Source organism: Mauremys reevesii, linkage group 16, assembly GCF_016161935.1.
Source record: "Mauremys reevesii isolate NIE-2019 linkage group 16, ASM1616193v1, whole genome shotgun sequence".
Taxonomy (NCBI): Eukaryota; Metazoa; Chordata; order Testudines; family Geoemydidae; genus Mauremys; species Mauremys reevesii.
Genome location: NC_052638.1, coordinates 7,444,423 through 7,468,984, shown reverse-complemented (window position 1 = coordinate 7,468,984; position 24,562 = coordinate 7,444,423). Strand labels below are relative to the sequence as shown.

The 24,562-nt window shown below is 50.0% G+C and overlaps 2 protein-coding genes and 1 long non-coding RNA gene across 4 annotated transcripts in view; 1 reads left to right on the top strand and 2 right to left on the bottom strand.

Moving 5' to 3' along the window:
* CSNK2A2 (casein kinase 2 alpha 2) overlaps positions 1-11,186 on the bottom strand; it is a 58,171-nt gene extending 46,985 nt beyond the window's left edge. Inside the window, exon 1 of the mRNA XM_039502662.1 lies at positions 11,113-11,186. Coding sequence (XP_039358596.1) covers positions 11,113-11,171 — 59 coding nt within the window. The 5' untranslated portion in view covers positions 11,172-11,186. The remainder of the gene's footprint in view (positions 1-11,112) is intronic.
* On the bottom strand, positions 5,998-7,973 carry LOC120384252. The gene is made up of 3 exons (XR_005588711.1): positions 7,902-7,973; positions 6,586-6,757; positions 5,998-6,397 (listed from the first exon to the last, which is right to left on the bottom strand). It is a non-coding gene; the product is annotated as an uncharacterized LOC120384252 (long non-coding RNA).
* Positions 8,889-24,536, top strand: CCDC113 (coiled-coil domain containing 113). 2 transcript variants are annotated; one of them, XM_039502658.1, is made up of 9 exons: positions 8,889-9,054; positions 10,666-10,792; positions 12,466-12,627; positions 15,099-15,254; positions 15,834-15,914; positions 16,544-16,699; positions 18,764-18,871; positions 20,019-20,174; positions 24,316-24,536. In XM_039502658.1, exons 1-9 carry the CDS (start codon positions 8,957-8,959, stop codon positions 24,406-24,408), a joined length of 1,137 nt encoding a protein of 378 aa, XP_039358592.1. In that variant the 5' UTR covers positions 8,889-8,956; the 3' UTR covers positions 24,409-24,536. The 2 variants fall into 2 exon arrangements, with proteins under 2 accessions (XP_039358592.1, XP_039358593.1); XM_039502659.1 differs by lacking the exon at positions 10,666-10,792.
* The last annotated feature ends 26 nt before the right edge of the window (positions 24,537-24,562 follow it).

The following is a 24,562-nucleotide window of genomic DNA, read 5'->3' as shown; positions in this document are numbered from 1 at the left end:
TTGGATAGTGTGAACCTGATGTGAGATCAGAATCAGGCCCATAGAATCTTCTGGGATGAGAGCCAAGGCAACGTCGGAAATATTTCAAAAAAATAAAAGAGACAAACAGATGGAATCTACCATGCACCGGATGGCAAAATCCTGTAAAGCTTCCGCTTCATGAAATTGACTAGAGAACCAAATGAGACTTTATAACAACAGACATCAGGGCCTACCTCGCCCGGACCTGGGACACAGCACTGAAGGGAAATGTCAGAGCTATCTCCCACTTAAAGAGGCCTTTGCAAAGGAAATGAAAGGTTGTCCAAGCCCTTGGAAATTCAGGATGAGATGATCAGGTGCTGTGTACGGTGGAATAAGAATCTGAGGGATACAGAAATGCATTATCTTTGCTTTTGATTAGAGAAAGGGAATCAGTGATTCCTACCAGAGTCAATTAGATTTCATGATAGTGTATGAAAAGGGTTGATTCATACCACCATATGGTGTCAAGTAGCTCTGTGATATTGGCATGTCTGAAGTCTTGCTCTTGGTATAGTATAGTAATAAGGCTAAAGCAACAATACCATATAGCTGAACAGTGCATATGACACAGGCAATTCTAGCTAGTGGTGAACCCAAATCAAAATCCAGATCCAAACACCCTCAGTCCTTGAGAAGGTTTGGATCCAGGTCCGGACCCAACTTCCCCAAATTCAGTTACATTCCTGCTTCTGACCAACACCAGAGCATGCCAATAATATTCCAAACAGTCATATTAGCAAACTGACACAGACTTGTATGTTGCAGCACCATCAAGTTAACATTAGCGATAACTCACATCACCCCATGAATGTAAACAAATTATGCAGGTAAGTGTGTCTAGCTGCTATGGCTGCATGTGCAGATCGGGCAATTGTACATACAAATGACTAATTATGGTAACTTGTGTGCACAACCACCTGACCCGTATGTGCAGAGTAACCAAGCAAACATGTTAGGCATGAAATTACAAACCTTATTTAAAAATGAGGCTAAAACTATCCAGCTTTTGGCTACTCTGCTATTTGGAAGTATGTACTTGTACCTATTAGTACAATACCAAGGGATTTTGAGGGACTCACAGAAATATACGGCCAGCTCCTCAGCTGGTGTAAATCAGCTAGGGTGACCAGATGTCCTGATTTTATAGGGACAGTTCCAATTTTGGGGTCTTTTTCTTATATAGGCTCCTATGACTCCCCTACCCTCTGTCCCGATTTTTCATATTTGCTGTCTGGTCACCCTAAAATCAGCATAGCTCCGTTGCATACACTAACATAGATTCCTGGGGCTGGATAAGACTCCTTGCCAAATCTTCCTTCAATACCAATCTGACTTTCTCCTTTGAACATGCTCTGTTACTTTTTATTGAGTACCAGACTGGACCTTTTGCTTAGCTTGATGTTTGATCATCGCCTCTCCATACCCCCAGTTTGTTCCCCCTGAAAGGTGGATACTTTAATGTCTAAGAATTGACTTACTGTATGTTCTAGTTATTGATAATTTGGAGGCCCATATTGCACATGGTAACCTCAAGAAGGATCCTGAAGTAATTTTTAGTTGGCTAATGGTACAGGTCAATATATTTATTAGTTATTAAGGTTGCCTGGCACTTCTCATTATAAGACCCTCTTTTGAGCTGTTTATAACTTTGCCAAACTTTAACCTTTTGGGCTAAAATTTTACATACTGGGTTCCGTCTCAGGCTGATTGTTTTTGTAAGTTCCAGCCAAAATGGTTCAGCCCCTTCTGAGAACAAGGCTAGGGAAAAAATACATTTTTTGCCATTTAAAAAGTTTGGATGAACTTTTATTTTAAACATGCTAGCATCCCCTTCAGAACATTAAGGTTGCAAAGCACCCAAAGGTTAGGAAATGCCAACCTTTTTTCAGCCCCCTGGGCATACATGATCACATACTATTTTTCCACAGGACCTCTGCCTGACGCAATGCACAGGATGGATTTGCCTTGGGGTTGAATCAGGGTTGTGTAGTGAAGGAAGCTGTTGTCTGTAGGACCCCTGCCTCATTTGGTACAGAAGTTGGAAGGTGTGTAGTAAATGAGGCAGGGGATTGCAGGAAGAGAAAGGATGGTATCAGGTTAAGGCAGTTGAATGCTGCCCTGGATTCTATCCCTGCCTCTGCCACAGAGTTCCTGTGTGGTGCTGGGCAAGTCACTTAAACCAGACTTTTCACTAGTGGTCGCTAATTGGGTGTTCCACATTTTCCGGATATCCAGCTCGAGACTCTGAGGTCTGATTTGGCAAAGTACTGAGCATTCACAGTTGTGACTGAAAATCAATGGGAGCTGCACTTTGAACGTGTAAGTGCTATATAATGCTAAGTAATCTGAAAAATCAAGTCCTAGGTGGCTCAAACTGGGCACCCAAAATCAATGGATACTTTTGACCTTAATCTCTATGCGTGTCAGTTCATCATCTGTACAATGGGATTAACACCACCCTCTCACCTCACAGGGGTTCTGTGGAGATCAATTCATTCATATTTCTGGAATACTCAGATACTATAGCGATGCACACGATAGAAAAGACCATGAAGAAATGAATAATTCTGTCTGCATAGTTTGAATGGTGTGCAGTCAATAAGGCATAGGGCCACACATTGAACAATGAGGATAAAACAAAATATAGAATAGCTGCTCAATAATTAAGCACTGTCCATCTTGTGCACTGAACGAGGTAGGGTTCCTATTGAAAAAACAGTATGTGATCATTCATTAAAGACAGGAGGGACAAATTAAGGTTGCGCAGGCATCTTAACTGTGGCATTTCCTAATTTCTGAGTGGTTGATTTTTGCAACCTTAATGTACTTTTAAATTAATTGTTCTGTGTGTCTACACACACACACACACACACACACACACACACACACTCCCATAGCCTTTTTATAAAAAGCATATCTTAGAAAGCTTTGTTACGTTCATAGCCGGTCTCTATAAGTGATATAAGACCACAAGTAGGTGCCATCTTGCTGGAATGGTAATGAGGCCACAGAGCTTGTTTCTTTGCTGAAGGATCAGATCCAATTATTCCTAAGATCTGTTTCGTACAGGGGTTTTGACATATTCTGGCCATTCTGTGAACATGCAGTATCCTTGCTCTGCTCCTCTGCAAACATGATGTTATCATAATTGTGACACAATAAATCAAGGTTTAGGAACAGACCAGAAACAGGGAGAATGTTGCCACTGTCCTGATCCTACAGTAGTTATATAAATAGGTTAACATCACGGATCCCAACTCCGGTAGGCCGGGATGAATTTGTCACTGTGCTACATGCGGAGGACAGAGATGTCTATTTACACTGACTTTGCAAACACATTGTTGGTGCTGCCACTGCCCTCCTACTCAACATAACTGCGCAAAAGGCCTTGCACCTGCTTACCCCAAGTTTGAATTTGATTCAGTGATATCACAGTGGTGAGACACAGGCCCAGATCTTCAAAGGTAACTAGGCGCCTAAATCATTGGGAGCTAGGCACCTAAATGCCTTTGAGGATCTGGGCCTTAGAGCCTACTCCTGCACACAGTCATTCTTATGCACAAACCCATTGCTCCTGGCAGTAGACATACACACAAGAGGAACTGTTTGCAGAACTGGGCCTTGACAATTTACCTTAATTTTACTACTGGATGCAACGGTATCATAATAAACATCAGCTCCATAGTCTGAAACAAAGAGATCTGAGGTCCACACATATAGGTACACCTGCAGTTGTGTGCGTACATACTGCAATTGCCCTCACAAAGTGGAATTCAGGTATAAAGTGTCTTTGTCCCCTTCTAGTGGGTGGGCCACAGAAAGAGGTTTATGAGGTTGATGTAGTAAGATGAGGCCCTGAAACATAAACCCTTATCAGAGGCCCAGTATGAGGCCTAAGGCCTGAACTAAAGTAATGGTCAAGACTTTGCTAACATAAAGCAAAGTTAAGCTGTGAGCCAGAGGCAGGCCCTGCTCACAGAAGCTGGCAAGGAAAGGGCTGATGCTGCAAAAAGAGACAGACCTAAAAGGTACTGGACACCAGATATCAGAACATTCGCTTACTTGTACACTCCACACAGATAACAAGGAACAAGCTGACCCATCCCAATGACAGGGCCAAAAGGGTAATATGATGGATGGAGTTGTTTTGTTCGAACCAACATGTACAAGGTGAGAGGTGGCACCTTGCTACGTAGAGGGGTTCCTTGCTACGTAGAGAGGTTGCACCTCAATATGTCAGGAGCGATGTGTAACTTGTTTGTACCTGTGTATAAGAATGCACCCCTGAATGGATGTCTTTGTCCGGCCTAGGGGGCAGTGGAAAGTCCCGCCACTGACTGAGCTGGTCCATTGTCAGGGTGCACATAAGTACTAGCTAGCAGCACCTTAGCAGCACCTTGGACTTCTATGCCGGGGAGCTGGACACTGTGTTTCTCTTCGACAATAAACCTGGCCAACGTGCCTTCGTACCTTACTAGAGTCTGTGGTCATTGTGGGTTCTCTCGGGGTCTGCTGGGTCAGCTATCTGCACAGAGCTGGGGCAGCACACAGAGGGAACACACGTGCAGCCGATTGATATGAACATTGACTAGAACAGAGCACCACACCAGGAGCATCTGATGACAGTTGCTATTGCCTCCAAGTTAATGAACCTGACCCCTCAGCTCAGGCAGCTACATCAGATCTGCAGCTATCTCACCTGGGGTGTTACAAAGGCACTGATCAAATCAGAGGTTTTGGACGATGTTGATAAGTTAAAGGAAAACATTTAATATGGGAGCTTTTGGAAGTATCAAACGCATGAGCAAATGTGACCCTAAAGGAAATAGTACCCCGAGATCTCCATTAAACTCCACTTACAGGATTATTAAACACATGCCAGTGTTCATTCTGAGAAGCCACACCTGGGTATTTGCAAGTGAACTTGGATTCTCCGTTCACCGAAAATCTGGCCTTCAAAGTTGCCTCTACCCCTGTTGTACACTGCGCTGTGAATCTGGCTGCTGCTTTCCACTGCAAGGGTGGGATCATCTCCCCAACCTATGTGCATTAGGGGCCTTTCACATCCAAATCCCCCCATTCCAATGTGGAGGAGACAGAAGGTGTGTTCCAGCACCATTTCCCCATCTTACAGGAGATACTTTGTTGGAGAAGGGGCTGGAGATTCATTGGGGCAGGGCTGAGGTATTGCCATCTTCCCAGCTCTAGCCACACACAGGTTCCCAAAAATTGGCCAACTCTATCTGGGACCTTATTGTCTCTTCCACAGAGCCTTTTTAGTGGTGGGACCCCAGTTTTGAGGGAGGTCCTGGGGCAGCCACAGTCCAGGGAATCTCTGGTAGTGGGACTCCAATGGAACCATACTGCCAGGGGGCAGAATGTGTTTGGGAGGGGAGGGGCAATGGAGGCTGGAACAGCAGGGGAGGCTCAGAGCTTCTGCATTGATGGATCTGCAAGGATTCGGGGAGGGTGACAGGTCCCATGTTTCAGCACTTGGGGGTGGGATGAAAACAGAGAGCAATGGAAAGATCAGGGAGGGGCTCTGCAAGGGGAGAGATTTCCTCCCTCAGAGATTTGTGGGGGTGGAGCCAAGTGGGACATGATGTGGTGGTCCCAGTGGTACAGGGCTCATTTAGTGCTTTGGGATCTTTCAGAAGGAAAGGCACTTAGGAAATGTAACACTGTCCATTTAAATTTGGCTCCACATGCTGTAAAACCAAGCTCTGCTCCAATCTACACCCAGCAAAGATGTTTCCACTTATTCATTTTTTAAAATGCCCATGAAAATGGTTGCTTTAAACACATCAACATTCCCTTGCTGTGTCTGAAACCCAAAGACTAAGAATCTGAGTGAAAGCGACTGTAATGAAAAGTGAAACTGGCTTCACCGATTTTCCTTATTCAAGCATTTGCAAAAACGAACAAAGCATTAGTAGTGACAAATACACCGGACTTTTCAAATCTTCACTTTTTAATGTTTTCTTAGGAACAAAGATACACCTAGATATCCTGGCTCCCAGCCCAGTACCCTATCCCCTAGATGACACTGCCTTTCAAATGCTCATTGCTGCCTGAGAAGATTTTGGCGGCCTTGAGCAAATCCTATGGGACTGAGATTTCTCACTCCCCAAACCCTACTGTGATTTTATCTGTATTACAATACTGGATGATGCTGTCACAGTTCCAGGCAACTACACCTGTCTTTCTCCTCAGTGGTTCAGCAAGGGCACCACTCTTGGCTTTCAGCTCCTCAGCTGTTGCCTCTCTTGAGTTGAGACCTCATCTCTCTCCCTTCTGATGGGGTATTCCCAGGCTGGACAGTTCCCCGCCTTCCCAGCATGGATAACTGCCCTGGCACACCTTCATGCTTTCCCTCCAGAGATGGATAAGACATAAGTTAATATAGATCTGTATACGCAAGCTGACTTTGTTCTTAAAGCACGAAGCATTACAAAGAACACAGATTACAAACAACAAAGGGACCCACACGCATGCTTCTAAGCACACCAGAGTTCATCCTCTCACATGGACTTTAGCCAATGCAGTCTTTTCACACCTCACCTGGTGGGTCCGCTCAAAACAAGCACTCTGGTAACATGCTCGGTTCCCTTCGGATACAGATCTGGGGTCTTTGAACTGGAGTTTCCAGAAGGGGGTTAGCATACAAAGGGTCTCTCCCCAGGGCGTGGAAAGGTGGGTTTCGGAGGGAGAGATTTTGCATTCCCCTGCACACCTAGTGTTCCAAAAAGACCTTTCAGCTTCCTCAGACCCTCCAGAGACGCACTAATCAGCCTGCTGGGGGGCGGGCTGGGGGCAGCAGGGATCTTGGGGGGCACAGGGAGAAGCAGGGCTCTGGGGTCAGGGGGCAGCAGGGCTCAGGGGGCACAGGGAGAAGCAGGGCTCTGGGGTCAGGGGTCAGCAGGGCTTGGGAGGGCACAGGGAGAAGCAGGGCTCTGGGGGCACAGGGAGCAGGGCTCTGGGGTCAGGGGCGGCAGGGCTCGGGGGCACAGGAGAAGCAGGGCTCTGGGGCACAGGGAGAAGCAGGGCTCTGGGGTCAGGGGCGGCAGGGCTTGGGGGCCCAGGGAGAAGCAGGGCTCTGGGGCACAGGGAGAAGCAGGGCTCTGGGGTCAGCAGGGCTCGGGGGGCACAGGGAGAAGCAGGGCTCAGGGGGCACAGGGAGAAGCAGGGCTCAGGGGTCAGCAGGGCTCGGGGGGGCACAGGGAGAAGCAGGGCTCTGGGGTCAGGGGGCGGCAGGGCTCTGGGGGGCACAGGGAGAAGCAGGGCTCTGGGGGGGCACAGGGAGAAGCAGGGCTCTGGGGTCAGGGGGCAGCAGGGCTCTGGGGCACAGGGAGAAGCAGGGCTCTGGGGGCACAGGGCGAAGCAGGGCTCTGGGGCACAGGGAGAAGCAGGGCTCTGGGGTCAGGGGGCGGCAGGGCTCGGGGGGGCACAGGGAGAAGCAGGGCTCTGGGGTCAGGGGTCAGCAGGGCTTGGGAGGGCACAGGGAGAAGCAGGGCTCTGGGGCACAGGGAGAAGCAGGGGTCAGGGGTCAGCAGGGCTCTGGGGCACAGGGAGAAGCAGGGGTCAGGGGTCAGCAGGGCTCTGGGGCACAGGGAGAAGCAGGGCTCTGGGGTCGGGGGCAGCAGGGCTCAGGGGGCACAGGGAGAAGCAGGGGTCAGGGGCGGCAGGGCTCGGGGGCACAGGGAGAAGCAGAGGTCAGGGGCAGCAGGGCTCTGGGGCACAGGGAGAAGCAGGGGTCAGGGGTCAGCAGGGCTCTGGGGCACAGGGAGAAGCAGGGCTCTGGGGTCAGGGGGCGGCAGGGCTCGGGGGGGCACAGGGAGAAGCAGGGCTCTGGGGGCACAGGAGGCAGCAGCTGGCACCTGGGGAGGAAACGGATGGCAGGGCTCAGGGGGGACATGGGAGCAGCAGGGCACAGGGGCCAGCCGGCTGCTGGGGCGGGGGCCAGCAGGGCTCGGGGGCAGCAAGGCTGGGGCGCGGGGCAGCTGGGCTGGGGCAGCAAGGCTGGGGGCGGGGACAGCAGGGCTCGGGGGCAGCAAGGCTGGGGGCAGCTGGGCTCGGGGGCAGCAGGGCTGGGGCAGGGGCAGCAGGGCTGGGGCAGGGGCAGCAGGGCTCGGGGGCAGCAGGGCTGGGGCGGGGGCAGGAGGGCTCGGGGGCAGCAAGGCTGGGGCAGGGGCAGCAGGGCTCTGGGGGCAGCAAGGCTGGGGGCGGGGGCAGCTGGGCTCGGGGGCAGCAAGGCTGGGGGCAGGGGACAGCAGGGCTCGGGGGCAGCAAGGCTGGGGGCAGCTGGGCTCGGGGGCAGCAAGGCTGGGGCAGGGGGCGGCCGGGCTGGGGGGGGGGGGCAGCAGGCTCAGGGGGCAGCAGGGCTGGGGCGGGGGGCAGGAGGGCTCGGGGGCAGCAAGGCTGGGGGCAGGGGCAGCAGGGCTCGGGGGCAGCAAGGCTGGGGGCAGGGGGCAGCAGGGCTCGGGGGCAGCAAGGCTGGGGGCGGGGGGGGCAGGAGGGCTCGGAGGGGCAGCAAGGCTGGGGGCGGGGGGGGCAGCAGGGCACGGTGGGGCAGCAAGGCGGGGGCGGGGGGGCCGCATGGCTCCGTGGGGCAGCAAGGCTGGGGGCGGGGGCAGCAGGGCTCGGGGGCAGCAAGGCTGGGGGCAGGGGCAGCAGGGCTCTGGGGCAGCAAGGCGGGGGCAGGAGGGCTCAGGGGCAGCAAGGCTGGGGGCAGGGGGGGCAGCAGGGCTCGGTGGGGCAGCAAGGCTGGGGGCAGGCGGGGGGCAGCGGGACACCCAGAAGCTCAGAGCCCGGGCGGCCTCGGGGCCGACTGTTCCGCGCGGGCCGGGCCGGGCTCCGGGCTCCGGGCTCCAGGCCGGCCGGGGCGGGGAGCCCGGAGCCGCCGCCGCCGCTGCCATGGTAACCCCGGGGAGCGATGGCGGACGAGGACTCGGAGAGCGTCCGCACCGCGGAGTCCCAGGAGCTCGCAGCCCTGCACCTGCCCCAGCTCGAGGCCCTGGTGCAGGAGACCAGGTAGGGGACGAGGTTGGGCACAGCGCCCCCCAGCTCTCGTGTGGGGTCCATAATGCCCCCAATCCCACATGGAGGGGGGTGGATACAGCTACCCCCAGCTCTCATAGGGGGGTACAAAATGCTCCCTATCCCACATGGGGCCCTGGGCACAGGACCCCCCACTCTCATAGGGGGGGTACCTTATGCCTCCAATCTCAAATGGGGGGTGGGGGGCTGGGCACAGCACACTCCCACTCCACAGAGCACGGTCCTACTCAGATATAATCTCCCCCAGTCTTTATAATCAGGGCAGGCTGAGGCAATACCTTCCCTATGCCCCCTATATGCAGGACTGTTTGAAAACCCCATCCTCTATACACAAGAAAGCTGGATTATAACATGCGCCTCTTCCCCCTCAGTCTGTTCATATGGGCACAGGCTTGGCTCAGGTTTAATGTCCTCTGGCCCTGATGAGAGAGGGGTTTAGGGGTTACGTTTTCTATCTAGATCAGTGCAAGGCTTGAAGCTGCTTCCATCCCTCTGCCTTTGGGTGCCTGTCCCCTGATGAAGGGCGAAGCATCGTGATGTATTTGATAGTAAAGGAGGCATCTTGTGTGTATTTGTGAGCAAGGTCCATCATTCCAGACTGTTCAGGAACCATCTGCTAAACATTTTCTTCCCTTTATAATGAGTTCCCAGTAGATGATTCCATCTGTCAGTCGCTGGAAATAAAATGATGGAGCAAATATAGTAGAGAGGAAATATACCGGGGATGTGGGTGGGTGGAGCTGTACAAAAGTCATGGATCACGTGGGGATTGGGGGTTATTTTGTGGTTAATTCTGAGGTCTCAGCACAGCCCCCTCAGAAAGGTGTGAGCCTTGTATGCAGTCAGAAAGCTTTTAAATCTGGTGGGTTTTTTGATAATTGACAGGAGCCCAGGGGCGTTCTTCTGTAAGGATGATCTGGGCTCGGCCCCAATCAGAAACATGAGAAAATAAGATCAGTTACTTTATCTACATCCCGATTGTGTGTGTCACTAGGGTGACCAGATATAAAGTGTGAAAAATCGGGACGGGAGTGGGGGATAATAGGTGCCTATATACGAAAAATTCCCAAATATCAGGGCTGTCCCTATCAAATTGGGACATCTGGTTACCCTATGTGTCACTCACAACTGCTGATTTACCAGCTGGGGACATCTCCCCAGCTGGAACAAGCAGCATTCACTGTGAACGCCTTACTGGGATCGGACTACCAGCAAGGATCCTGTATATGAAAGATCAGCCCCAGTTGCCCCAGCAGAAAATCTGAAGGGGTGCATTCAAAGTCCCCTTCCCCTAGAGCCTGAGCTCCCATTGACGTCCATAGCAAATCTCCCATGGATTTCAGTTTGAATGGGATTGGGGCTTTAATGAGCATGGGCCGGATTCTTTCATTTACCCCACTGTTGCATCAAGAAGAGAGTCAAGTCATTTGTGTGCATCTATGGATGTTTATGGTGCCCCACCTAAAATTTTCACCGCTATGAGCCTTATGTTTCCCCTCTGGTTTCATACACTGACCATATGCTCTCTAGTCTCTTATACCTGAAAGTCAGAGCTTGCTCATTCCAACCTCCACCTCCTTGCAGCCATGCCCTCTCCATTCTCAAAGTCGAGACAGAAATGTTTGAAAAATACTACAACAAGATGGAGCCAAAGGATCTGGTCAGCCATTTGTTGCCAGATATACATGGATCCTCACTGGACCTGGGGCAGGTACTGTACAGAGCTACAGCGATAGTTACTTCTTGTTTGCAATGCAGCATTTCTGGGTCTGCCTGTCAACATGGCTCCGACTATCCGGCTGCCTCCCTCTCGCTGGGATTCTCATTTAATGCTTGCGTGAGAAGGGGTACAAGGGGAGCAGTCACCCATAAACACATCCAATGGTTTCCCTTTGCATCTCACCCAGTTTGAAATGTACCCTGGAATATTTGAAAAGAAGTGAGTGGAGCCGGAAAGTGATGTTTACCAGGCAACTTCTCTACCGTACAGCCACAGTGCTCAGATGTCCTAGAAGGAAATTAACCACATACTTGAGGTGAGATGCCGCTGCTCTAGCAGGCATCAGGGTTTGCGCTGTCTCTTGCTGCATCTGGATTCAGTCTGAAGACCAGTCCAGTTTTCAGTTTCCCATTCACCCCAGAGACGCTATTCTTTTCTCTTATACGAGAACACGTTGTCCTTCACGGCACCTGCCAGAGATCTGAAAGTACTTTATAAGCACTAATGAATTTCTGTAAGGGAGGTTTATCCACATTTCACAAATCAGGAAACCGAGGCACAACAAGATCAAGAGACTTGTCCGAGGCCACACATCAAGTCTGTGACAGGACTCACCTCTCCCAGACTCTCCCTCTTGTGCTCCAGCAAGCACTTTACTTGCCACTGTGGCCTGTGATCCATGAGCTGGGCAGCCCCTGAGTTTGAGTTTCACCTTCTCAGCAATGACTCAAGGAGTGGGAGCTCTATGGGCACTCCTCACCCTGGTCTCCTTCCTGGGGGTAGATTGCACTGTCTCCAAGCCTCGACCTGAGACGGGGGTAGCCTCTTTGGCAGCTCTTTCCCAGGTGGAGTGGAGTTTAAACAGCAATCAGAACAGCCCCAAAGGGGCTACAGATGGACACCACTGCTAAACAGTCTACAAGCCTGATTCTCATTTACACTAAAGTCACTTTACATTGCTAATTTACACCCTTTTTAAGGCCCCTTTATGCTGCCACTGTGGGTCAGGCTTCAATGCAGAGTTAACTCAGATGATGGGCCCCTGGGTTAGGGTAGCCCAGGTGTGAGCAGTCACACTGCAGAGCCCTGTCTGAGTTATTGGGTCCTCACTTGTTCTGCACCCACCTGTATGTCGCTGGGACTTCTGGGGGCACATCCCATGTGTGTTTGTGCTTCAGTGCGCTGAGCTGCTCTGTGAGTCTTTCCCAGTGAATTGGGGGAGAACTTGTCTGTCCTTCTGGATACCCGGGGGGAATTGTGGGAAGACATTGCAGGAGTATCAGCACCTGAGGGATTTAGTTTTCATCATCACTGCCAAGTGGGTGCATTACCTGCTCACGTGAAAGCCTCCCTCAAACTTAAGCCTACCAGCCCAGGTTGAAGGCACCACTGAACTTGGGTGAGAGAGTTTTGTGTGTGTATGGGAAGGGAGTTGGAGCAACGTGGGTAAGTGCCTGCAGTGAAGACATACCCTAAGTGTAAATGAGAATCAGGCCCATCATGTGTCTACAGATCCCTCACAGTCACTGTGGTTATTTCCTATTCTAAGTATAAGGAGAATACGGTAACTGTTGGCAAACATTGACTTTTTAATGGCGACCACTTTGAATGGGTCCTGTTGCTGTCTACTTGCTCCTTCAGTCCTTTGTTTCTCCGGACTGCAGACACGTACCAGACGTAAATCTAAATCCCGCGCTGCAGCAGATCGTTTTATAGGCCTGACAGTGGAGCAGAAGAATGATCTAGCGCAGCGGGAGCTGGATGAGACGAAGGAAGAAATTCAGCAGACCAAGGGGGATTCTGAACGGATTATACAAAACTACCAGGTACAGTTTTCCATGAGCTGTAGAATCTCTGGTGTAGTTAGTAACTTCATTTGTCCTACCTCTTTTTAGCCTCATAGCACTTACGTTGTGAAGAAAGGGTAGTTCCTCTGAGGAAGATGATTTACTAGAGAAATGTGTTAATTTCTCTTAGATGCCTATAAATTGCTAACCCAGAGAGGAAGGTTAGTATGATTTATTTAGCTTTAGGGTTTTTTCTTTGTCTGCCTTGGAGGATGCAAGTTGGGGATTGGTCCTGCTTTGAGCAGGGGGTTGGACTAGATACCTCCTGAGGTCCCTTCCAACCCTGAGATTCTATGATTCTATGATGCAAGAGCTGGTAGATGAACTAAGACAGATTCTCTGTGCTGCAACAGCTGCTCAGAGTGTTTATGATCCTTGATAAGGACAAAACCTACAGGGGCACCAAACATTTGCTTCATGCCCCCATTAGATCATTTGTCATGGTGGCATTCCATTGCGTTATTACCCATCCAGTTTGCGTATCGGCTTCTTTACGCTGCACAAAGAACAAAGGGGCTGGAATGTCATCATGCTAACATGTAGCATGTGTGCTGCTAAATGCTGTGATCACTCCTCTGTGAGCCTAGAGCTACTGGGCAATAGCAACTTCTCAGGAGGTGCAGGGCTGCTGCTTTAAAGCAGCTGTCCCGAGAACTCTGAAAGGCTGGTCCTGCTCTAAAAATGGCACCCTGGGCTTCCATATGTTGTCTCAATGACTCTTTGTCAGTTTTACCCAGTTTACAAGTGTTACCCAGTGTTTTTTCCTAATGTCAGTGTCACAGACTTGCCCGAATCTGAGGGCCAGGCTCAGGAGGAGAAGGGCTGTTGTGCCTCACTAGTGATAAAAGGCCAGAATTTTGATCTCACACTGATGAAAGCAGAGTAACACCATTTAAATCAATGGAGACAGCGGTGGCTCCAGGCACCAGTGCTCTAAGCGCATGCCTGGGGCGGCAAGCCAGGGCGGGAGGGGTGCCCTGCCGGTCCCTGCGAGGGCGGCAGTCAGGCTGCCTTCAGTGGTGCGCCTGCGGGAGGTCCACCGGTCCCGCGGATTCGGCAGCAATTTGGTGGTGGGTACACCGAAGTCGTGGGACCCGGGACCTCCCGCAGGGAAGCTGCCGAAGGCAGCCAGATTGCCGTGCTTGGGGCAGCAAAAAAGCTAGAGCCGCCCCTGAATGGAGATACTCTGATTTTTACACTGGCATAGCTGAGATTCATCTCAGAATCTATGCCAGGAGTTGCTTACTTGCCACACCTCATAGTTCAGGGGAGGAAACGGGATTTTAAAGAATCACCTTTGCTTAACTGAGTAGGCAGGTTTGCTTGATACAGCACCGCAAGTGTCAGATCTGCCGATCCATGTGCCCCTTCACCCAATAAGGGTTTGTTTTTTGAGGTCCCTAAAAATTGCAAAAAGGTCTTTAAATGGCAATGCTGCCTGGATTCCTAATCCAGAACATCAACACAAATCAATTTGGAAGGGCTTCTTCTACACTGGGGTAGGCAACCTATGGCATGTGTGCCAAAGGCAGCACGCAAGCTGATTTTCAGTGGCACTCACACTGCCCGGGTCCTGGCCATTGGTCCGGGGGGGGGGCTCTGCATTTTAATTTAATTTTAAATGAAGCTTCTTAAACATTTTAAAAACCTTATTTACTTTACATACAACAATAGTTTAGTTATATATTATAGACTTATAGAAAGAGACCTTCTAAAAACATTACTGGCACGCGAAAACTTACATTAGAGTGAATAAATGAAGACTCGGCACAGCACTTCTGAAAGGTTGTCGAGCCCTGTTCTACACTATAAAGGCATCTTTCTTTTCTTTCATCCCACCCACTTCTGTGTTGGGAGAGTGAAATAGAAGCCCTTTGATTAAGCTAAATGGTTAGAACCTGACTGTATCATCCTGACAGGTTTCAGAGTGGTGGTAGCCGTGTTAGTCTGTATCAGCAAAAACAAAGAGGAGTCCTTGTTAGAGACTAACACATTTTTTTGGGCATAAGCTTCCATGGGCTAAAACCCACTTCATCAGATGCATGGAGTGGAACATACAGTAGGGAGGTATAAATACACAGCATAGCACTTCTCGTTGTTTTTGTATCATCCTGAACATTCATATGTTCTTATAAAAAATGTCGTTTTGAACACAACCATTCCCTCAGACTTGGTAGATCTGCAGATATTTGCAAGTCAGGCAGAACTGATTAACCCTGAAACTCAAGTACGGATGTTTTGCTTTTCTTGTTCTTCAGTGAATGAGAGATTGATATTATTACCAAAACATCCCTGCCACAGGGCAAATAGGGCAAAATTCACTGACGTCAGTGGATTCATGCCAACAGAGAACTTGTCCTACTGTTCCTATATGTTGTTCTCCACCCCAACGCCCAGAAAATGAATGGGAGATGACATCTCTTTACTATAATGTGACTTTGATTCTACAGGCTGTCATGGAAGAAGCAGATATTCGGTGGGCTGATATTAAGAAAGCCACATGCAACTTTAACAAAGACATTATCCAAACGATATCCAAGAAGAAAGGGAGTGCCATAGCTTCTGAGAAGGTGCTGAGATATCTTGAGGAGAAGAACCACTACAGGGTCAGTTCAGAGTTGTGTATTTATACATTTATTATATACCAGGCTAAATAGTTTAGACAAAATCCTGATCCATGAATAATCTGTCCCACGTTTGGGGCCATACGTAGACCTACCTTGGCAAGTCTGTGTGGATATCTCCCATTACCTTGCAGTTCACTGTTACAGTAGTGCATTAGAAGCCAGCTTGGGGGTTCACCAATGACATGTCCAGCTATGACACAGGAGACTTGGTACGTGAATGACTGCATAGCTCACCTATGCACACCCTATTGGAGGCTGGAGGAGTTACACAGCTGATGCATGTGGGATTTGAGGCAGGGTGCTCTCCCGGTTACTGTCAGAGCATTTCTTGATTGATTGATTTATATAGAGGGGCGTGAACGACAGCCTTGTGGGGGTGCTGCCTCCCCTCCTTTTCTGGCCAGTGATAAAGTGTCATGAAAGTTACACCGTGGCTTGGAAGAACGGGAGTGTCACAATAAGAAGTGGAGCCCGGGGGCTCTCTCACGTTCGGCCCCACCATACCAATGACGGAGAGAGAGCCATGACCATGACAGTATATCCCGGTGTCTTTTTCAGGATGCAATGAAAGAAAAATTGCGTTTGAAAAATGATTCTCTCAAAGTGCAGAAGAAAAAGTTGCAGCTGCAGCTCAAGCAGGTTTGTAAAGACTGAAGAGAAACAGGGAAGCTGCAGCCCTTTGAAAATGAAAGGGGCCAATGGCAGCTCGCTGCAAGCAGGCAGGGATATTTCAGGGGCTCACCCAGACAAGGGGGTCTAATGTTTCTGTGTATTTTCTCTGCTTCTAATCTTAATTCCTGTGACTGGCAGAGATTGTAGTAATCTCTGAGTTTATTAAGAAAAGGCCTCAACCTAGAGCACCTGGTATGTTCGAGGCAGGCCCCAAAGCAGCTTAATACCTGTGAGACGGTTGTGCAGAGATCCTGCAGAGAGGGGATTTGCAGCCTTTCTGTGCTATGGAGAAGATCTTGGGTGGATTTTTGCAGCTCCTCATGGAAGGGGTAGTGTGGGTGTCGCAGGAGAATAGCCAGTGGTGCTGGGGTCAGGCACTGCATGGATCCACTGAATGGAAACCCAGATTAAGAAGGAAGCAGCAGGTTATGGCCACTACTCCTCCCCATTCCCTGAGTTAGCAGCCTGGCCAGGTTGGGTTGAGGATTCCATCCTTCAGGGCCCCCCCGCTTGCTATCCCCACAGAGCAAAGCCCTATTATGTGGCATTTAGCCTCAGCGCCATGATCATCAGCCTGTGCCTTTGCTGGCTTACAGAAGGAAGAGATGGGCGAGGCACTCCATGAGGTTGATTTCCAGCAGCTGAAGATTGAGAACGCTCAGTTTTTGGAGAAGATTGATGAGAGGAACCGGGACCTGCTACAGCTAAAACTGACAGCGGGAAACACTCTTCAAATCCTCAATTTCTACAAAGTGAGTCAAGCCCATGGCACCTGCATTCTCTTTTTCTCTTTATCTCCTGCAGGGTAAGGTGTGTGTGTGTGGGGGGGGGATCCTTAACACTGTCCCTCTCTCACACACACACTCTATTTCCAGGCCATCTCTTTCAATCAGAGGCATTTTTATTCCTGCTTAACTGCTCCCTGGCTTGCCTGCGATATACATTCCAGCAGGTGGGGGTTGGGAGTTGGCACCTGCCCTGGAATTTTTGGAACCATTTCTTTGTTGATGGATTTGCCTGCCTATAAAGATCCTTACATTCGCTGTGGCTGCTAGGGTGTGTTCTGATACATCCTCCTGATGTGTGTTTTGTGGCATCCACACAGGGCCGTCCTTACCCATACACAAACTATGCAGCTGCATAGGGCACGGGGAAATTTGGGGCACCAAATTGCCCCAAATTTCCTGGTGCCCTACACAGCTGCGTGCTGCTCCTGAGGCTGGCCCGATCACCCGGCCGGCTGAGCCGGCCAGGAAAGCTGCCCCCGCCCCTGCTCTGCCTCTTCCCCAAAGCTCCGGCCCCTGCTCTGCCCCAGCCCCGCCCCCACTCCACCCCTTCCCCTGAGCTACATCCCGGGGGACTGCATCAGGAGTGGGCCTTCACTCACCGGGCGGTGAGAAGTGGAGTGACCTGGCCCTAGCCAACTCCGCTCCGCCCCACCGGCTCCCAGCTACCCCGCCAGTGAGTTCCGGAGTGGCGGTTCCCCCTTGCCCCCAAGTCTCAAGGCTGGGAGCCAGGGAAGCAGAGCAGAGTGGGCTGGGGCTGGGGCCAGGTCACTCCACTTCCTGCCACCCAGTGAGTGCGGGGTCAGGCAATCACCAGGCAGCAGGAAGTGGAGTGACCTGGCCCCAACCCACTCCACCAGCTCGTGTTGGGGGGGCAGTTTCCCCCCATCCCCGAAGCCTGCTCCTGCCCCCCCGTGAAGGCCTGGGGCCAGCCCCCTCCCCTCCGGGGGGGCGGGGAGGCTGCGTAGGGCACCAAAATGTCTAGGTACAGCCCTGCATCCACAGGTGCTGGTGCGAAGCTGCAAACATTGCAGTGTGGTTATTTTGTCCCACAGGGCAGTAAGCAGTAGCCTTAGGTAGGTCAGTGCTAGAGACTTTTGTGTCTCCTTGTTGCTGTGATCTCGTCCGTTACGCAGGGTTAACACTACCCAGTCCTTGGACGGGTGATCTTCAAGAAGACTCCAGGTGCTGCTGCAGGCGGTGGAGGTGACTCATTAGGTGAAATCCTCCCCTCTGAGTCAGTACTAACGCTGGGGCACTGTGCTGCCGCAGATTCTGTCTCTCAGCTGTAATATAAAAAAGAGGGATGTGGTCATTAAAAGTTCATCCCGTGGCAGTTTTTGCAAGAGTTGGGATATTGGGCATAGTATCCTGAGCAAAATAACACCTTAGGCATTTCTAGTGCACCTTTCGCTTCCCCTCCACTCCTGCCTGCAGCGGGGTTACTGCATTCCACCCCAGAGCTGGCTGCACCTCTGTGGGAGGAAAAATGAAAAGCTTGTCAGTCCATTGCATATTTTAGGATCCCTGGGTATGGCTCCCTTATAAACCAAGGGGGAGATTTTCACAGGCATGTGCAACTCCCACCGACAGTCAATGGCTCTGGAGGCTTTACTCCTTTGGAAATCTTCCCCCGAGTGATTGTTAAACCACACTGGAAAAGGGCAGGGGGAAGATTTTTCCTTTCCTTTTTCCTGGAGTAAGAAGCGTTGGGCTGCAGCAGTAGCTCCACCTCTCGCAGTATTAGGACACTCCTTGATGGCTACCAAGTAACATCGTGCTAGAATGTGTTAAACAAAGGCTAGATCCTGAGGCTGCCATCTACAAGGGAAACTCGGAAGTGAGATGCCACGTTGATCGATCCATTCTGCGACGAACTGGCAGCAGGGAGCGGAGTCCCAGAAGGCCAGCCCGAGATAAAGCTTGATGAGAGCCTCGGTGTAGTGTAAAGGGACTCCAGCCTTCCGTGGCCACTGATGAGCCATTGCCCTCCTTTGGGCTCGCTGACTTTACCGCATTGTGCTGTTTCAGAGAAAGCTGCAGAACGCCACCGCAGCATCCGCCCGCCTGATGAAAGATATCTCCCAGAGGAAGGAGGCACTGGAGAAGATGGAAAGGGAAACCATCCTGGTGGAGGAGGTAGTAGGAACATCAGAAACAATCAATACAGGGATTGTGGGTTAACTTGTATTTTTAATCCAGAAATTTCATGTTATGAGACCATTTCTTTTAAGATTTTCTAACACTGGATTACTGCATAGACTAGTAAGTGAGGCTGGTGTTGAACTACACCCACCTTTTGATCCCACTTCCACGGGCGTAAGGCTGGAGTAATTCCATTCAAGTCAGTCGCCCCAGTTCCGATCACACGCTTGTTTTGCACTGTGGGTAACTCTGATGACCTTAGTGGAGTTACTCTTGATCACAGTCTGGCCCCCACGGCTCTTTGTAAGCTGCCCTTCCCTGGCATAGCAATGGGAGTCATTTTCACTCGGGCGGCAGTCGGGAGGGACTTTAAAACACAAAAACCAGGAGATGAGGACTGAAGATCTCAGAGCTGTGTTAACTTGGCCACATACTTAGCTAGGAAGCTCATTGAGGCAGAGACTGTCTTTTTGTGCTGGGCGTGATCTCCGATTAGGGCTCCTAGACACAACCCCATACAAATAAGAGATGATCATAATAATATCATAAATTGTCTATTACATACGTAATTAGCAAAGGAATAGTTCATTACAATATATTTAATTGTAATACTAGAAGCTGGGTGCCTAAAGTTATGCTGTGAAATTTACATTCAGGCACCTGCGGGCAAGTGCCCTGGTACCAGAAAGCCTGTGTACCTGCAGCTTCGATTGAAGTCAGTAGGATTTAGTGGTGCTCTGAAAACCAGCTCTCACTTTAGGTGCTGAAGGATGGAGTTTGGACTTTAACTGCAGGCACCCAGCTTCGGCAAAGCTTCCTGCATTTAATATCCTTCCTCTTTTTAGAGGCAATGCCCTTCCCCCTCCAAGGAAGGCACAAAGGAGGGCCCCGGCTGTGTTTTGTGCCACTCCGCTGTCCCAGGCTGTAGCACCAGGGAGTTGCCCAGTGACTTCAAGCAGCTCCGGAGTGCCCCTGGCAGACAGAAAACTGAAACGCTAATAGCAGCTGCATTCTGCACAGCTTAATCGCTCGACCTTCAGTTTTAGGGGGATGGGTTTGTTGTGTTTTTTTCCAAATTGCCACTTTGCAGAAAGCAATGTCCCACCTAATCTACCTGCCCTGGATCCTTTTCCTCTCTCAGGAGCGAGCCAAAGCAGAGAGTGTGAATAAGCAGCTGCGGCAGCAGCTCTCAGATTACAGAGTGCCCCCAGTGCTGAAGTATGTCAATCAGAAGATGGCCATCTGTGACCTGGAAAACAACATTAAGATATGGGAGAGGAAGGTGGAGATTGCCGAGGTACAGTAAGACATAGCTGTAGCCGGAGTCTGTAACTGAGCATAGATAGTGTTTGTGTCCTTCTCTCTACACAGCTGGGGTTTAACTTCAGAGGGCACCTGTCTCTGTCTGTGCCCACACACATGCATGTGATTATGGTGAAGGGGTCTGTTGCTTTGCAGCATGAGTGGGCGAGTTGAGTTGTGGTTTTAACTACAGTATAATTGAAGAACTCGGCGAGCTTCCTGTTTACAAAGCAGCGATCGTGTCAGAGGCTGAATTGAATGTATTCAGCGGACAGAGTGGGTCTCACAGTTGAACTCTGAGGCTGGAACCCAAGGGGTTTTAAGCCAGGACCTGGCTATTAGTGAGTTAATAGGAAGCATCAGCAGTTATTATTATCCTGACCTTTTTAACAGCTATCAAATACAGAAGAGCAGCAACGTAAACATCTCACCTCTGCCTGTGTAACCAGTGTGGGCCTTTTCAAGCACCCACGCTCGCTCGGGACTGTTTGAAAATGTTTTGGAGCTGATTTCCGATCATAACACGCTCCAAGCACTTTACAAGCATTCATTATCAGTGACTAATCACTACCCCTGTGTCATGCTGGCTGGAGCGGCTGATGACTGGGAGCGCCAGCCTCAGGGCAGATGGTCAAAAAGCAGGGCAGAGACACCCCAAATTGGTGGTATGGTCCATAATTAGATTTCACCAACCTAGTAACAAGTGTGAACTGCTAAAGCGCTGGAACAGCCTTACCATGGAGTGACAGACAGTCGCCTTGGGCATTCCAGTCTATCTTGCCTGGGGTGCCTGGGGCAGGCCTCCCTGGAAATATCAAGGTCAGGGCAGGCTGCAAAGAGGAGAGTGGATCCTCCTGAGACTGGTAGGTGACACTGATGTTAAACTCCCCAACCAGCCACAAACCGTGCTCCTGATCCCCCACATTAGTTATCAAGAAGCAAAAAAAGAAATCACACAGCCCCCTTTCTTGCATTCCAGTTCTCTGGCTCCCAGTCAGCACCTAGGTGAGGAGTTCTTTAAAAACTCTTCTCACTATACAAAATGTTCTTCTGACCCCAGAGAGCCAGCCACGTTGCCAGTCAATATTAGGTTGGATCTTGCCCTAAATCCCACACTGCCTGCCAATCCTTTAGTATCTAAAACAAAAGGTTTATTATAAAGAGAAAAGAAAGAACAAGAAGAGAGATGTTAAATAGTGAAGCAGTCACACACATACATAGACTTCAGGGTCCATATATCAGGTTCTTGGTGAGTTTGCTGGCTTAAAAGTCCCTCTGGAACACATCCACAGCTACAGTATATTCAGTCCTTTGTTCAGAGCTTCAGTTTGTAGCAAAGTTCCTCCAGAGGTAAGAAGCAAGAATGAAGACAAAATGGAGATGATGCAGTTGTCTTTTATAGTCTTTTGCCATGTGGCTTGTATTTCCTTTGTTCCAAACAGAAACTGCCCAGCACATGGCATGGAAGCCTTAGCCTTCTCTCTCCACAGGCTTTGCTGCTCACTCATAAGGTGTCTTCCCTGGTTCCTTTCAATTGAAGTCCCTTGATGGGCCATCAAGCAGGCTAGGCAGTGCAGATGCCAATCTGCCTAGGAGTGTCACCCAGCAACACAGCACAAGCTTGAAATACAGCTATACCCTACATATCTATAACGCATAGTACAAAGGAGGTACAAACATATAAACAAGATCATCATACTTGGCAAATTGCAACATTTTTGCAGATGCCTCACACGGCATATCTGGCACAGTTCATTGCAATTTTACAATATTGGCATCCAGAATATCATAAAGTGTCTCCCATATTCCATACAGTGTTGCAGTCACTTTCCACCAAAAATCCCAACAATATTCAGGCTGTACGTATCCCAGGCCAATTGTACTCAGATCTCAACGCAAAGACAATGCCTGTAGCCAATCCTGTAATTAACTAACTAAAGATCTATTAACTAAGAAAATAAATGAGAGTTATTGACAACAAGGTTAAAGCAGGAAGCACACACAGTCTTAGATTTTAAACGGTAATATGAGCTTCTATAATAAGCAGCTCTCTATGTCCTTTAGGGCTGACCCATGCCAAGCAGCACGGCGATCTCTTGCTTATGTTTTGCCTCTCAGAGTCCAGACAATATAAAGAGACCTGGTTCCTCCTTGCCAGGGATTTTTATCCCCTTCACTCCAGAATCCAAGCTGGTGGGATGAGATCATGCGCAGGCCTCTGCTTCCTGGAGGAAGTGAGGAATGCAATCAACAAGGTCTCTGTCCTTTGATGAAAACAACGAGGAGTCTTTGTGGCACCTTAGAGACTATCACATTTATTTGGGCATAAGCTTTCGTGGGCTAGAACCCACTTCATCAGATGCAGTACCACAGCACTTGAAAAGATGGGAGTTGCCTTACCAAGGGGGGGGGGCAGGGGTCAGTGCTAACGAGGCCAGTTCAGTTACAGTGGATGTGGCCCATTCCCAACAGTTGACATCTTGCCCAAATAAATTTGTTAGTCTCTAAGGCCTGGTCTACACTAAGAAGGGGGTTCGAATTAGGGTACGCAAATTCAGCTACGTGAATAGCGTAGCTGAATTCGAAGGACCCTAGTTCGACCTACTCTCCACCGCCCAGGCGCGGGGGTCGAACTCTCGACTCCCCCCGACGACGCCACTCTCTTCTGCTGGAGGTGAGTACCGAGTCGCGCCGCGCGCGCGGAAGTTCTCGGACTCGTCTAGATCGATCAGTTGAACTCAAAAACTCCAAAAAGTCCTCGAACCCGCGAACCGGGCAGGTAAGTGTAGACGTACCCTAAGGTGCCACAAGGACTCTTCCTTGTTTTTGCTGATACAGATTAACATGGCTACCCCTCTGAAACCTGTCCTCTGATGCTACACAATGCCTCATTTGTCTTCAATGGGCCATCTCGTGTGCAGGATGAGCATTTTTACCTTAATTAATGCTTCTCTTCCTGTCTGGTGAGTTACACAGTTGCAGAGGGTTACAATGCAAACACTCAATATAACTTTATACCATGGGAGACAGATATTGTAAGTTGGATTAATACATGCAGCATCCTACAAGCATTCCAGAAAGTCTAACACTGACATCTATTTGAACTATACTAACCAGACTGGTTTCTAGCTACGCATTTGTCAGTGTTCAGTGAGGCCCTGGGCCTTGGCAGGAGCTGGTACCTGGTCTGCCAGCGTCACAGCCCACTTTACTGATGAAGAAACTGAAGCACAGAAAGGTTGTGACTTGCCTAGGAAAAGGCTCCTGAAGCTATTGCCTTAGACCAGGGGTTGGCCACCTTTCAGCAGTGCTGTGCCGAGTCTTCCGTTAGTCACTCTCATGTAAGGTTTCGTGTGCCAGTCATAGATTAACATTTTTAGAAGGTCTCTTTCTATAAGTTTGGAATATAGAACTAAACTATTGTTGTATGTAAAGTAAATAAGGTTTTTAAAATGTTTAAGAAGCTTCATTTAAAATGCAGAGCCCCCCGGACCGGTAGCCAGGCCCCGGGCAGTGTGAGTGCCACTGAAAATCAGCTTGGTGCCGCCTTCGGCACGCGTGTCGTAGGTTGCCTACCCCTGCCTTAGATCATGCCCTGTTACGCAGCGCGCGTAACAATAAAGGGGAACCTTTTAGTGCCTAGTGGAAGTTCTCTGTATTGAAACACAACGCTTGCCCCACAGCTAGTGAATTCAGAGATGCAGTAGTGTGATGAAACCAGGGCAGGTCCCTAGTAATCTCTTATGTTCATGGTACAATCTTCCACCCCCGTTCACTAACGCAGAGAGATGGCCCCTATGTTGCATACTTAGATTGTAGGGTCTTTGCGGCAGGGACCAGCTTTTTGTTCTGTGTGTTGTACAGCACCTGGCACCATTGGTTCCTGGTTCAGGATGGGGCTCCGAGGCACTAGCATAATACCAATAATATTAAGGGTCAGATCCACCCTGGGAGTTGAATCCAGCATTCCCCAAAGTTCAGTGTTATTCAGGGTCAGAGTCCTGAGGTTCAGATCCCCGTATAAACGGCTGTGGGGGATCTCACTGCTTTCTATATAGTGTTCAAAGGAAAGCCCTGGGAGGCAGTACCTACTCAAATGCTATTGGCTTCCTATTTCTCCATTTTTACTTCTGCAGATGTCCTTGCAGAGCTACCACAGAGCTTGGAACAAGGTCAAGGTGGCTAGTAAACAGCTACAGCTTTGTCTCCCCCTGCAAGGTGGCCAATGAGAGATGTGGCTGGGAGCCAGCCACATGAACAATGAAGCTATGGACTGGGGGAATGCAGAACACTTTCTACTGTAGCCTGGTCTGGATGGAACCATTTCAGCCCAACTGATAAAGAAATCAAAACCGCCTGGGTTAGGACTCCTCTAGTTTGTCC

Coding starts and splice junctions, on each gene's coding strand:
- CCDC113 (XM_039502658.1), top strand. CDS start 8,957: ATGGCGGACGAGGACTCGGAGAGCGTCCGCACCGCGGAGTCCCAGGAG. Junction 15,255..15,833: donor AGGAGAAGAACCACTACAGG/GTCAGTTCAGAG, acceptor TGTCTTTTTCAG/GATGCAATGAAAGAAAAATT. Junction 15,915..16,543: donor TGCAGCTGCAGCTCAAGCAG/GTTTGTAAAGAC, acceptor GCTGGCTTACAG/AAGGAAGAGATGGGCGAGGC.